Source organism: Lynx canadensis, chromosome E3 (assembly GCF_007474595.2).
Source record: "Lynx canadensis isolate LIC74 chromosome E3, mLynCan4.pri.v2, whole genome shotgun sequence".
NCBI classification, from domain to species: domain Eukaryota; kingdom Metazoa; phylum Chordata; class Mammalia; order Carnivora; family Felidae; genus Lynx; species Lynx canadensis.
This window is the reverse complement of record NC_044318.1, coordinates 3,304,537-3,318,121: the sequence shown is the minus strand read 5'-3', so window position 1 is coordinate 3,318,121 and position 13,585 is coordinate 3,304,537. Positions and strand designations below refer to the sequence as shown.

Sequence of the window (13,585 nt, the reverse complement as noted above, 5' to 3'; positions counted from 1 at the left end):
GGGGAACGGGACAATCAGGCCCAGCTACCTGGTTGAGAAGGAAAACGGTGTGGAGGAGCTGCCTTATCCCAGCACCCGCGGTGGGGCTGGCGGAGCGGGGCCGGCAGTGGGCCTCCTGCTGCACAGCGGGCAGATGTTCCAGAAGCTCTGCCCTGCCTCGTGATGGGTAGTTAGCACAGATGAGAGCGTGCCGAGCCCCGGAGCAGTGGAAAACCAGGCGACACCCCCACTTTGTTTGTGCTGTGTCGAGACCTCCCAGGCCTTTCCCGCGTCCTGTGGCGGGCCTGGCCTGGGCATGGTCACTGCAGGCAATCAAAGGGGAGCCACGAGGCCCCCAGGGGCCTGTACAACACCCCACACCCACCCCACCCCCGCCAGAGGCCCCTGCTCCTGCAGGCAGGAAGCCTCGGGCTGTCTGAGTTGGGAAGGACTGAGGCCGCTGCCCGTCTGGCTTTCCCAGTTCCGGGTGGACAGCAAGCGCCAGAGACCCCGCCGCAAACGTACAAACGCCCAGAAGAGTCGAGAGGAAGGCCTCCTGTGTGTCATGGGCGGTCCGTTGGAGGTGGGGGAGAGTCCCGGGGGGACAGTGCCCCGAGACCCCCAGGGAGGAGGGTATTTCCTCCTGTGCTCGGGGACCACCTTCCCTGAGCTGTGGAGGGGGGAGCAGAGCAGGCCTCTCGGTGTCTTTCACATGACGGATACCCACCAAGCCCCTGTGGCTTCCAGCATCCTGTGGGCGGCCTGGTTTCAGACGCCTCCACTGCACCCTGTGGCCGGGCTACAGCCTCCGGTCTGCGCTCTGCGGGCCTGGAGCCTCAGCAGGCTTCTTGAGGAAAAACCTGTGCGTCTCCCCCAGCGCCTGGCAAGTTGCCGGGGGCCCCGAAGGCACTGGCACAGGGGAGGGCGGGAGGGGCACAGAAAGATGTCACCGCACGGAGCACTTCTGTCCTGCCACCTCAGTCCCCTCTGTTCCCCTCCCCACCCCCACACAGCTCTCGAGAACAGGCTGCTGTGAGCACACATCCCCTCCCACCTCCCCTCACCCTCAAGTCACGCCATCTGAACCCACCACCTTCCTGCTCTACAACCACTCATGGCTCCCGGTTGGCGTGCTTAGGAAACCTGAGGCGCAGGTCACTCGGCTCCCACCCGGCCACCTGCTTCTCTCCACGGCCCCACAGTGACCTGCTCCCTGACGCTGGAGGCTGTCCTGCACTTGTCCCCTGCTGTAGCGTTTCTCCTATTGTTCACTCTGGGCATGTCCTGCCCCCTCGTCCCTTCTTGGTCACTGCAGCCCACCTGCAGGTGCCCCGGTGAACTGCCACACTCTGCTGTCTCAGGGTGCGGCTCACCTCCTTTGGGACCACATCGCAGGGTACAGCTGGGTGGCAGGGGCCTGCTGGGCGTTAGAAGGAAGCAAGGGGGGCCCAACAGGCCAACGAGGGCCACAGCCGGATCAGAGCGCGCCAGCCCGAGTGAGAGGACTCCGTTCCAGACGGAGAAGCCAGCTCCCTGCTGTGTGGCCTTGGGTAAGTCACCGAACGTCCCCGCAGCTAGCCTGGTTTCCTCCCACCCCGCAAAAAGCAGAGGCCTGCTCGTGGTGAGTCCCTTCCCTGTGGCCTTGGCTGGACATCTCTCCTGAACATCAAACAGACCTGCAGGTCCCGGCGGGACCCCTGCCTCTCTGAATTACAGGGTGGTGACAAAGCCGAGCCGGGGCAGCCGCGGCTCATTGATTTGTCTGAGAAGCTGTTGGCTTTTGAAATGAGACAGGAAGGAGGGTTGAGGCGGAGCCCTGCACAGGAAGAGGTGAGGAGCCCAGCTGCCGTGACAGCCGGTGGGCTTGGGGGACTGCAGGAGCCGGCAGGCCGGAGCCCCCCTGCCCTGTGCAGTCAGTGCCTCCCCATCCCTTCCAACAGGGCTTTGCTCCCGCCCCGCACAGATCCCGAGGGCTCGGGGCCCAGCTGACCGGCCACAGAGAATCTCAGGACATCCTCGCCACCACGCAGCTGCCTCTGTCCCCTGGAGCAGGGCTGAGCCCGGGAGCACCAGGATGGAGAACCCTCGGCCCCCCAGTCTCGGCATCCCTAGGGAAATGAGGTCTGGGAGGTAAGTCGAGTCCAGGCTGCCTCAGTGCAGGATGGGGGAGGAGGAAGAGACTGCCGGCAGGAAGGACCGTGACTTTTAAGGCCTGAGTTGCTCTAGGGAGTGGTGGCTGGGTGGCACCGGGAAGGTGTCCCCATGGGGGCCGGGAGCTGCTGAGTAGGACTAGTTCACCGTACGGAATAAAGAAACATGTGCCCAAGGGCAGCCCACGATGGGCCAAGGGGACAAAGCCCAGCTCCCCAGGTACCAGTGATGGGCTGGGAGGAGCAGGAAGTAACCAGAAACCGCTGCAGGCATGCAGAGTGAGGTTGAGCAGCCGAGGGGTTAAACTTGGCATCGGCAGACCCGGGCTCCATCCCTGGCCTCACCTTCCACCTGTAAGATGGCAGTGACCATACCAGACCTGCCCCGGGGTCCTGAGGGCCCAGGGAGATGGCGCAGGCAGGCTGGGCTCTGGCACTCAGTGCCTGCCCCACAGACACCACCCTCTTGTTGGGTGAGCAGCCCCCAGGGGTCTCTTCTAGCCACACCTTTGGGTGGACGCGAGGCTCATCATTCTGAGAGGGCCAGTAACCAGAGAGGCCTTCTCAGAAGAGGTGTCACCGAGCTGTGCCTGCGGTGGCTGCTGGCCATGGGGTCCTCCCCACGGTCGGGCTCCTGGGTTCCTGGGGCGCCTCTGGGTCTCCTCCACGGGGACACACGCTTTCCCCAGGCCGGGGCCTCACTGTGGCCATCACAGGCCACCCTGTGGCTGGCTCCCGAGTAGGGGTGTAGGCCGGCAGCACCTCCTCTGTCCCATGGGCAGTGCAGTATGAGAAGGGCTGTGTCCTGCGGCAAAGCCACCGCTTCCTCCCACCTCTAGGAAAGGCTGCTTGGTCTCGAGAGGTCCACGGCCACGGTGCTGAGCCACCTCAAGGGGCTGAGAACTGAACTCTTGGGCCCTGGGAGGCGGGGCGGGGGCAGGAAGTCTCTGGAGACAGGAGCATCCGAGAGGCTGTGGCCTGAGGTGAGGGCGGCCCAGGCAGGTCGGCGCTGCAGGGTCCGAACGTACAGTCCCCAAGTGCGGGCGGGCAGAGAGAGGCTGGCTGTCTTGCAGGCCCCTGGGAGGGCAGCACGGGACAAGACAGGACTTGCCGGCAGAGCAAATGAGTAGATTGGGACCTGTGTCTTCTCTGGGATGCGACGTGAGCTCCGCTGTCCGTCCTGAGGGACGGGGACTGAGCGACACCAACGCCAGCGAGCACAGGTCCTCGGCTGCGTCGCACCCCACGGGTGAGGCTCTGGAGGATGTGGGGGTGTGGGGAAGCCCGCTCCAGGGGGCGGCCGTGGTCTGCAGCTGTCTGGCTGGCTGGCCCTGCCCACCACAGCTCAGAACGACTCTGGCCTTCAGATGGCCCAGGGCAGCCCAGACCACCCGCCCGTCTTCCCCTCTTTAAGCTGGTTGCAGGGCCTCCTTCCGCTCTCACTGAAGGCTGTCCGCACTGGACACGGCCTGACTGTCCCTGGCGGCGCGTGTGGCACTCGGGCCGTGGCAAGCTCCACCCTGCAGGGGCAGATTCTGGGCTGCACACAGGGCCTGTGCGCCCACGCGGCCGGGTAGCTGTCCCGTGGGGGGAGCACCCTCACTGGCCTCTGAGGTTGGCCCTGGGTTTTAAGGTATAAGCACATCCCACGTAATACTTGGGATATACTTACACTGAAAGAACGCTGTTTATGCGAAATTCAAATTCTAGTGGGTGTCCTGTGTCTTAATTTGCTAACCCCGGCAACCCTAGCCCTACGGTCAGCAGGGCAAGAAAGATGAGTGTCTGACCCGGAGGAAGTGTTGGCTCCCAACGCTGCTGAGAGGCACATGGGACTGGAGGCGGGGGCAGGGGGGAGCTCCCTCCTGCCACCTTCCCAGACACTACTCTGCCCTGCCTCTTCTCCCCTGCTGTTGTCCCTCCTCTGCCACTCGCCTGGCCTTTCTGGCCTAGCGGTTCCCAATGCTGGCTGCTCATTACAATCACCAGGGGAGCTCCAAAACACACACGCGTTGACTGGGCGCATGGGTGGCTCAGTCGGTTAAGCGTCTGACTGTTGATTTCGGCTCAGGTCATGATCTCGAGGTGTCTAAGTTTGAGCCCCACATCAAGCTTCGCGCTGACAGTGAAGCCTGCTTGGGATCCTCTCTCTCTGCCCCTACCCCATTCACACTCGCTCTCACCCTAAATAAATAAACTTAAAAATTTTTATTAAAAAAATACATACATGTTGAGGCCCTACCTCACACCAAATAAACCTCTAGGCGGTTGAGCTAAGCAGTGGCTTTTTAAAAATAGTTCTTCCTAGAACGACCATAAGATTCAGCAATTCCACTGCTGAGTATATAAACCCAAAGGAATCGAAAGCAGGGACCTGAACAGGTATTTGTACACCTGGTATTCGAACAGGTATTTGTTCGCAGCAGCATTTATTCACAAGAGGAAAAAGGCGGAGACAACCCAAGTGTCCATCGATGGACGAATGAATAAACAAAATGTGATCTAACTATAAAGACAGAACATGACTTAGAGTGAAATTTTTAGACGTGTTACAACAAGGATGAACCTGGAAAGCAGATGCAAAAGGACAAATACTGCATGAGGTCCCTAGAGGAGTCAGATTCGTAGTGACAGAAAGGAGAAGGCTGGGTTCCAGGGGCTGGGAGGAGGGGAAAGGGGAGTTAGTGCTTAACAGGGGCAGGCTTCCCATCGCGGGGATGAAACATTCCAGAGGTAGATGGTGGTGACGGTTTCACAGCATTGTAAATGTACTTAATGCCACAGAGTTGTACGCTTTAAAAATGGTTACAACGGTAAACTTCATGCTGTGTATATTTTACCCCCCCCCCACCACACACACACACACACACACACACACACATAGTGCTCTAGACACTGTCCTGCCAGAGCCGAGGAGCCCTGGGCCCGGCCCTTCTTCCACATGGTCCCCTCATTCCCCTAGCCACCACCTCACCCCCAGTAGCAGCAGGGGCAGGGTGTCACCTGTGGGTGTACCTGGACAACCAATGACAGGAAGCCATGTCCGCCGCCAGGCCACGCCCTGACATCACCCAAGCCAACAGCAGGACACAGGCCCTGCTGTCCTGGCCTCACGTGCTAAGAGGCTGCAATAACACTGCTTGGCCTTGGTTTACGCACATGGGGAGATCTGGATGGCTGCGGAGGTACAACTTACAGAGCGCAAAGTGAGCCCAGCGGGTTTTTACATCTGTAGGCACCTGTGTGTCTGCACCAATCGGTGATCATATCGATCGCCCAGATCAACGTATTCAAGGAGGTGACTACTGCTATTCTGACTTCTATCATGTCAGATTGGTTGGGCCTGACGTTAAACTCCCCATAAGCGGATTCACAGAGTATGTTCTCTTTGGGGTGACATTTTGTTCACTCAGTGTGTCTGCAAGAGTCAGCCACTTGAGTTTGTCAGCAGTTCCTTCGCTGTCATTACTACCTGGGACCTCATTGTTTCAACTTTACAAAAAATACATACATATACATATATACATACATATATATATATACATACATACATATACATACATATATATGTATACATATATATGTATGTATATGTATATACATATATATGTATATATGTATACATATATGTATATATATACATATATGTATACGTATATATACATATATGTATATGTATATGTGTATATGTATATATGTACATATATGTATATGTATATATATGTGTATATATATGTGTGTGTGTATACACACACACACACACACACATACATATATCCCATTCTATTGTTGATGGATATTGGCAGTTTCTCCTTTTTTTTTGGACACTATGAATAAAGCTGCTAGAACATTCCAATACTGTGTCTTGATGGATATAAACACTTGTTTCTGTTAGGTATACAGAGCCAGGCAGAGAATTGCTGCGTCACAAAAACATGCCTATTTGGCCTTATCACTACCAAACACTTCTCTGAAGTGATTTCACTTTGCATTTCTTTGATGACTAAGGGTATTATCTTTTGTGACAGATCTTCAATTTTTTGGCTCATTTTTAACTGGGCTGTTTCTTACTGATTTTTAATGTTTATTTTTTTTATTTATGAGAGAGAAACAGAGCGTGAGCAGGGGCGAGACAGAGAGACAGAGGAGGACACAGAATACGAAGCAGGCTCCAGGCTCTGAGCTGTCGGCGCAGAGTCTGACGTGGGGCTCAAACTCACAAAAGGTGAGATCATGACCTGAGCCGAAGTCGGACGCTCAACCGACTGAGCCATCCTGGCGCCCCTGTTTCTTACCGGATTTTTAAATGTACTGGAGACATCTCCTAGTCAGTAGTTTGCTTTCTCGCCCTTTTAAAACTGTCTTGTGTTGAACAGATATCCCTAATTTTAATGAATCCAAATATGGCACTCATTTCTTTCACGGTTAGTGTTTTGTGCTCCACTTAAGTCTTTACCTAGCTCAAGTTCCTGAAAGTATTCTGTAACTGTTCCTAAACACTTGGTGGGGCTAGCATTCACGTTTAGATCTATGATCCAGCTTGAATTAATCTTTGTGTGTGGTGGGAGGACGGGGGTCAAGGTCCATTTTCCGATAGGAATATCCCATTGGAGCAACACAATGTAATACAAAGACCATCTTTTCTCCCCTGACTTGCAGTGGAGCCCCTGTTGTAAATGTGCTGACCACACATGACGTATGGGTCTGTTTCGGGACCCTCTGTCGTATTGCACCGGGCTATCTGCCAGCCCTGTGCCAAAACCTACAGCTCTATACTAAGCCTTGATGTTGGGTAGTAGAAGTCGTCTAGCTTTGTTCTTCTTTCTCAAAATAATTTTGGCTGGTCTAGGGTCTTTTGCTTTACATATATGTTTTAGAATCAGCTTGCCAATTTCTACCCTCCCTTCCTCACCAAAAAAGCTTGCTGGAATTTTGATTAGGATGTCGTTCAATTTATCGATCAATTTGGGAAGAAATGACATTTTAATAATAGTAAGTCTTCCAATCCATGAACATGGTAAATCCCTCTTTTAGGTCTTCTTTCATTTCTCTTAGTATTGTTTTTAGTTTCCTGTGTAGGGGTCTTGCAAATTTTTTGCTGAATTTATTCCTATTTTTTTTTAATGCTTATTTACTTCTGAGCTAGAGACAGAGCATGAGCAGGGGAGGGGCAGAGAGAGAGGGAGACACAGAATCCGAAGCAGCTCCAGGCTCTGAGCTGTCAGCACAGAGCCCAATACAGGGCTCGAACTGATGGACCGTGAGATCATGACCTGAGCTGAAGTCGGACGTCCAACTGAATGAGCTACCCAGGCGCCCCTAGATATTTGCTTTTTAAATATTTCAAACTTTTACTTTCAATTTCATTGTTGCTAATAAGCAGAAATAGATATGACTTTTTTTTTTTTTTCAACGTGTTTTATTTATTTTTGGGACAGAGAGAGACAGAGCATGAACGGGGGAGGGGCAGAGAGAGAGGGAGACACAGAATCGGAAACAGGCTCCAGGCTCCGAGCCGTCAGCCCAGAGCCCGACGCGGGGCTCGAACTCACCGACGGTGAGATCGTGACCTGGCTGAAGTCGGACACTTAACCGACTGCGCCACCCAGGCGCCCCAGATATGACTTTTTTAAACCGACCTTGTGTTCAAAACCTTGCTAAGTTCATGTATTAGTTCTAATCAATTGTAGACTGTTTTGGATTTTCAATGTATATAATCATGTCAACTGTGAACAGTGAAAGTTTTTTTTTTTTCCTTTTCCAATCCTGAAATCTTTTATTCTTTCATTTTCCCTATTGCACTAGCACCTAATTGAAAAACCACCGGGGGGGGGGGGGAGGGCCTGGGGTGGCTGAGTCGGTTGAGCGTCCGACTTCAGCTCAGGTCATGATCTCGTGGTTTGTGAGTTCGAGCCCCGCGTCGGGCTCTGTGCTGACAGCTCGGAGCCTGGAGCCTGCTTCGGATTCTGTGTCTCCCTCTCTCTCTCTGCCCTACCCCTGCTCATACTCTGTCTCTCTCTCTCTCTCTCAAAAATGAATAAACTTCAAAAAAAAATTTAAAGAAAAACAACCAGGGCACCTAGGTAGCTCAGTTAGTTGAGCCTCCGACTCTTAATTTTGGCTCAGGTCGTGACCCCAGGGTTGTGAGATCCAGCCTCCTGCTGGGCTCCATGCTGAGCATGGAGCCTGCTTAAGATTCTGTCTTGACTTCCCTCTGCCCCTCTTTCTCCGTCCCTCTCCCCCACTGATCTCTAAATAAAAAAAATTTTTTTTAAATTGAATGTTATTTTTTTCACATTACCAAACTCCTTCATATGCAAGTAATATAAATATGTATTTGTTCCTAAGCTCTATATTATGTTCTGATGACTTCTGTATCTATTCTTGTGCTGACCCACCCTGTTTTACACAGCTTAATACACGTGGAAGATAGTATTCAAGAACCTAAGGTTGGTTCAATGTTAGAAAATCTGTAGTGTAGCTCACAGATTAAAGGAGACACTGGATATGAATCCAGCACGTCACTCTCTAGTGACTTCCCACCACACTTAGTACAAACCCAAACGCATTATGGCCATTATGACGGTGGGTGGGTCTCAAACGTCCTCTTATCCTGTGAGCCCCACCCCTACCCCCATTCACTGTGCTCCAGCAACTGGCTTTTTCTGCCCCAGTAATGCACAGGGCATGTGTACTTGCCGTCCCCCTAGCTCTGTGTGTAATTAACGCTTTCTCACTCTTCAGATCTCTGCTCCTAAGTGGCCTTCTCACAGAGGCCTTCCCTGGCCACCGTGACAGCCGACCCACTCCGCCATGCACCCTGTGTGTTTCATTCACAGCGTTAATCATGTCAGATGGCTCACTCATTCGCTGGGTTTCTTTACTGTCATGTGCCCCACCCGGATCACACTCACAGGGTCAGGACCTTGTCTAACTTGTTCCCTTCAGATCCCCCAGTGCCCACAGGCCACAAAAGGCCCTCAGTAAATACCTCCTGATTCAATGACTGAAGGGAAATAAATCATGTGGTTGGGTCAATACTGCTAGAAAGGTATTTGCTAATTTAACAGACATGCCTAATTTTTTAAATGTGGGGACGCACAAGGGGAACCTCAGTGGCTCAGTTGGTTGAGCATCCGACTTCGGCTCAGGTCATGATTTCACGGCTCGTGAATTCGAGCCCCAAGTCGGGCTCTGTGCTGACAGCTCAGATCCTGGAGCGTGCTTTGGATTCTGTGTCTCCCTCTCTCTCTCTGCCCCTCTCCTGCTCACGCTCTGTCTCTTTCTCTTAAAAATAAACATTAAAAAATTTTTTTTAATTAAGAAAAACGTGGGGACATACTATAAGAGGCAGGAGATTGTCCAGCACAAAGGCTGGTGTCAGTGAAGCCTTGGTTTCTCTGGCAACTCAGCTGCTCCCCAGCTGTGTCGCCTCGAGCCAGTCACTTAACCTCTCTGAGCCTCAATGTCCTCGTCCATAAAACGGGAGCGGTGACAATTTAATAAGGGTTGTTACAAGAAGTGAAATGATGTAAGTACAATGTTTAACAGATCGTCGTCTGGAGCACAGGAAGCCTTCAGGAGCAATCATGTGGCGTTATCTGAATGGTGCTAGGACATAAGGAAGCGAAGGAATCTTTTCCAAGAGGAGAGAACAACTTAGACACGATCACAAACATGAGGCCTGACGGCTTGGGCTCGAACCATGCCTGGGAGTCAGACGAGGATGCCCAGTGTGATTCCCGTCACTCACCACTGCGTGGGGGCGGTGGAGGGTCTGACCCACGTGGGAAAACTTGTTCAGGATAAGTGTTGCGATTTTAGGAAAGAGATGAAGTTATTCATGCTGCAGTAAGCATTCACTGAGAAATGATGGGAAATGACATGAATACTTAATATTTGATGGAAAAGGAGATACAACGCACCAAGACTGTCTTCCTCAGTGACACCCACACCGATCTATCCACATTAGTGAGACTTCACTCAGAACCCCATCTGGTTTCTTTTCCCCTTGGATTTGACGCCAAGAAGAACAAAAGAGGGGGGACAGCCAGGGGGTCCGAAGAAGAAGAAGGAGCGAGGCCTCCCCCTGGCCTCTTACGAACGCTGCCGGACTCCCTCAGCTGGGCTGGACACGGCCTGCCCTGAATTCATTGCACTACCTAACACTTCAACAGCGCTCCGGACGGAACGGCTGGAAAACGCTATTCTACTTGTTGTCAAGCCCCTTTTAGCATCTTCTAGGTAAAAAGGTTCACCCCGAGTTAGAGTGCCAGGAAAGCCCAGTGCAAGCACAAGGTCAGGGAACATGTCGGATCCTTGGGGCTGGAGTCAGGTGACCCCTCCCCTAAGCGACGATCGTTGAGACCCAGAGAACCGCCAAGCTAGAAGACACGGGCCAGACCCATTTCACTGAGCGGCTGGTATCCGGAGCGGCAGGTGTAGCCTCTGCTCAGCCCTGTCCTGTCTTCTCTCCTAGACCCCTGGGCGAGGGATGGCCGACCCCCACCCCCTGAGTTCGTGGGGCCCTGCCGGAGGAGCTGCTGTGGGCCGGACACCCCGCCCGCTGCAGGTGAGGAGGGGGCGGGGGCGCGCCGGGGGTCCTGGAGCGCCCACCGTAGCTGAGGGAGGGACACACGGGATCCACTCGGAGCCTCAGGGAAAGCGACGGGAGCAGGTGGGGCCCCGCACGGCTCCGCCTCTCGGTGGCCCCACACTGCAGCGCCCAGCAGAGAAGGGCGCTGCTGGGGTCAGGAGTCCCCAGGGGCTCCCTCCTGACTCACTCACCCCTCCCCTCCTGGCAACCACGGATGATCTTTTCCCTTTCTCCACAGTTTTGCCTTTTCCAGGGGGGTCACAGAGCTGGGCTCACAGAGCACGCGGCCTTTCCAGATTGACCTCCTTCATTCTCCCCTTCTCGGGAGCAGACCTGCTCTTAACCCCGTCTCCACTTCCAGGTCACAAATGAGGACAGCACAGCACGAGGAGCTCAGGCGGCCTGCCCGGTGCCACACAGCCAGTAAGTGGCGGAGCTCAGGTTCCAGCCTGGGCCCGGTTCTTATCCACCACGCTCCTGGCGTCAGGGACGACGCTCGCCATCCAGGAACGAACAGCCCTTCCTGGCCCTTGCTGGAGGCCGGACGGAGGGGGCCACCGGCAGCCTGGGGAAGGACAGGGAGTGGGGTCCCTCCCCATCCCTGGAGGCTCACTCACCTGTCCCAGGCCAGGGTGGTGATGCGGCACACGGCACCTCAGGCCCTCTCTTCGCAGCTGCTGGCGGCCATCGCGGACCCCATGAGGAAGCAGGAGGTGCGGACCGGCGGGGAGGCAGGCCAGGGCCGAGGCCCCGGCTCCCCGGCTGGGCAAGTGAAAGCCCTCGTGGACCTGCTGGCCGGGAAGAGCAGTCAGGGCTCCCAGGCCCCAGAGCCCCTGGACAGGGCGCCACAGGCCCCCCTAGGGCCTCACGGTGACGGTAGGCGGAAGGAGGGTGTCCCTGGGCCCTCCCGCTCCCCGCTGCCCTCCCCTCCCCCACCCTCCACAGCCCTCCCCTTCGGCCTCTGTCCCGCAGACTCGAGGACACAGAAGTGCCGGGAGGCTCTGCTGAACAGGGCGAGAGGCGGCCCCCCGCCCAGGCTGACCAGCCTCCTGCTGCTGGAGGGGCTGACAGACCTACAGCTGAGGGAACATGACTTCACACAGGTGGAGACCACGCGTGGGGCCTGGCGCCCGGCCAGGAGCCTCACCCTGGACAGACTCTTCCTGCCTCTGTCTCGGGTGTCTATCCCCCCCCGAATCTCCATCACCATCGGGGTAGCTGGCGTGGGCAAGACCACCCTGGTGAGGAACTTTGTCCAGCTCTGGGCCCGGGGACAGGTCGCCAAGGACTTCTCCCTGGTGCTCCCCTTGACCTTCCGAGATCTCAACACCCACGAGAAGCTGTCTGCGGACAGGCTCGTCCGCTCCGTCTTCTCGCACATCGGGGAGTCCGGCCCGGCGGCGGAAGCCCCACCCAAAACCCTCCTGATCCTGGATGGCCTGGATGAGTGCAAGACGCCTCTGGACTTCTCAAACACCGTGGCCTGCACGGACCCCAAGAAGGAGATCCAGGTGGACCATCTGATCACCAACATCATCCGGGGCAACCTATTCCCAGAAGTCTCTGTCTGGGTCACTTCCCGCCCCAGCGTGGCCGGCCAGATCCCGGGGGGCCTGGTAGACCGGATGACAGAGATCCGGGGCTTTGACGAGGAGGAGATCAAGGCGTGTCTGGAGGAGATGTTCCCCGAGGACCACACCCTCTCCGACTGGGTCCTGAGGCAGGTGCGGGCGGACAGGGCCCTGTACCTGATGTGCACGGTCCCAGCCTTCTGCCGGATTGCGGGGTCGGCCCTGGGTCACCTGCGCCACAGCGGGCCGGGGCCCCAGGACGCCGGGCGGCAGGCTCCGAGGACCCTGTGCGAGCTCTACTCTTGGTACTTCAGGATGGCCCTCGGCGGGGACGGGCAGGAGAAGGGCAAGGCGAGCCCTCGCATCGAGCAGGTGGCCCACAGCTGCCGCAAGATGGTGGCCACTCTGGGGCGGCTGGCCTTCCACGGGCTGGTCAGGAAGAAGTACGTGTTCTACGAGCAGGACCTGAAGGCGTTTGGCGTGGATCTCGCTCTGCTGCAGAGCGGCCTGTGCAGCCGCTTCCTGCAGCGGGAAGAGACGCTGGCCGCGTCGACAGCCTACTGCTTCACGCACCTGTCCCTGCAGGAGTTTGTGGCGGCCGCGTATTACTACGCTGCCTCCAGGCGGGCTATCTTCGACCTCTTCGCCGAGGGTGGCGTGTCCTGGCCCCGCCTCGGCTTCCTCACACACTTCAGGAGCGCGGCCCAGCGGGCCATGCAGGCCGAGGACGGGCGGCTGGATGTGTTCCTGCGCTTCCTCTCAGGACTCCTCTCCCCCGGGGTCAACGCCCTGCTGGCAGGCTCCCTGCTGGTGCAGGGGGAGCACCAGGGCTACGGGGCCCAGGCGGCCGAGCTCCTGCAGGGCTGCCTGCGCCCCGACGTGGCGGTGTGCGCCCGGGCCGTCAACGTCCTGCACTGCCTGCACGAGCTGCGGCACACGGAGCTGGCCCGCGGCGTGGAGGAGGCCATGCAGAGCGGCAGCCTGGCGGGGCTGACCGGCCCCCGGCACCACGCGGCCCTGGCCTACCTCCTGCAGGTGTCAGACGCCTGCGTCCAGGAGGCCAACCTGTCCCTGTGCCTCAGCAAGGGCGTCCTCCAGAGCCTGCTGCCCCAGCTGCTCTACTGCCGGAGCCTGAGGTGGGCGCTGGGGTGGGGGTGTGCGCGGTGCGGGTCGGAGGAGACAGCGGGGGCCTGGAAGGCCGTTCCCCTCCACCACGCCCCCCCCCCCCCCCCCGGTGTCAGCATCCTGGGGGCCGCCTGCAGGGCCACAGCACGGATGGCTTAAGGCAG

General features: G+C 56.4%; 1 protein-coding gene across 6 annotated transcripts in view; it reads left to right on the top strand.

Moving 5' to 3' along the window:
- Positions 1–1,438: 1,438 nt before the first annotated feature.
- NLRC3 (NLR family CARD domain containing 3) overlaps positions 1,439–13,585 on the top strand; it is a 28,658-nt gene continuing 16,511 nt past the window's right edge. Inside the window, exons 1-6 of one of the 6 annotated variants that reach the window (XM_030300634.1) lie at positions 1,439–1,529; positions 1,696–2,109; positions 10,609–10,701; positions 11,087–11,148; positions 11,400–11,601; positions 11,698–13,432. In XM_030300634.1, coding sequence (XP_030156494.1) covers positions 11,424–11,601; positions 11,698–13,432 — 1,913 coding nt within the window. In that variant the 5' untranslated portion in view covers positions 1,439–1,529; positions 1,696–2,109; positions 10,609–10,701; positions 11,087–11,148; positions 11,400–11,423. Of the gene's footprint in view, positions 1,530–1,695; positions 2,110–6,314; positions 6,355–10,608; positions 10,702–11,086; positions 11,149–11,399; positions 11,602–11,697; positions 13,433–13,585 lie in introns of those variants that run through there. The other 5 variants (XM_030300633.1, XM_030300635.1, XM_030300632.1 and 2 more) reach the window with 5 other exon arrangements.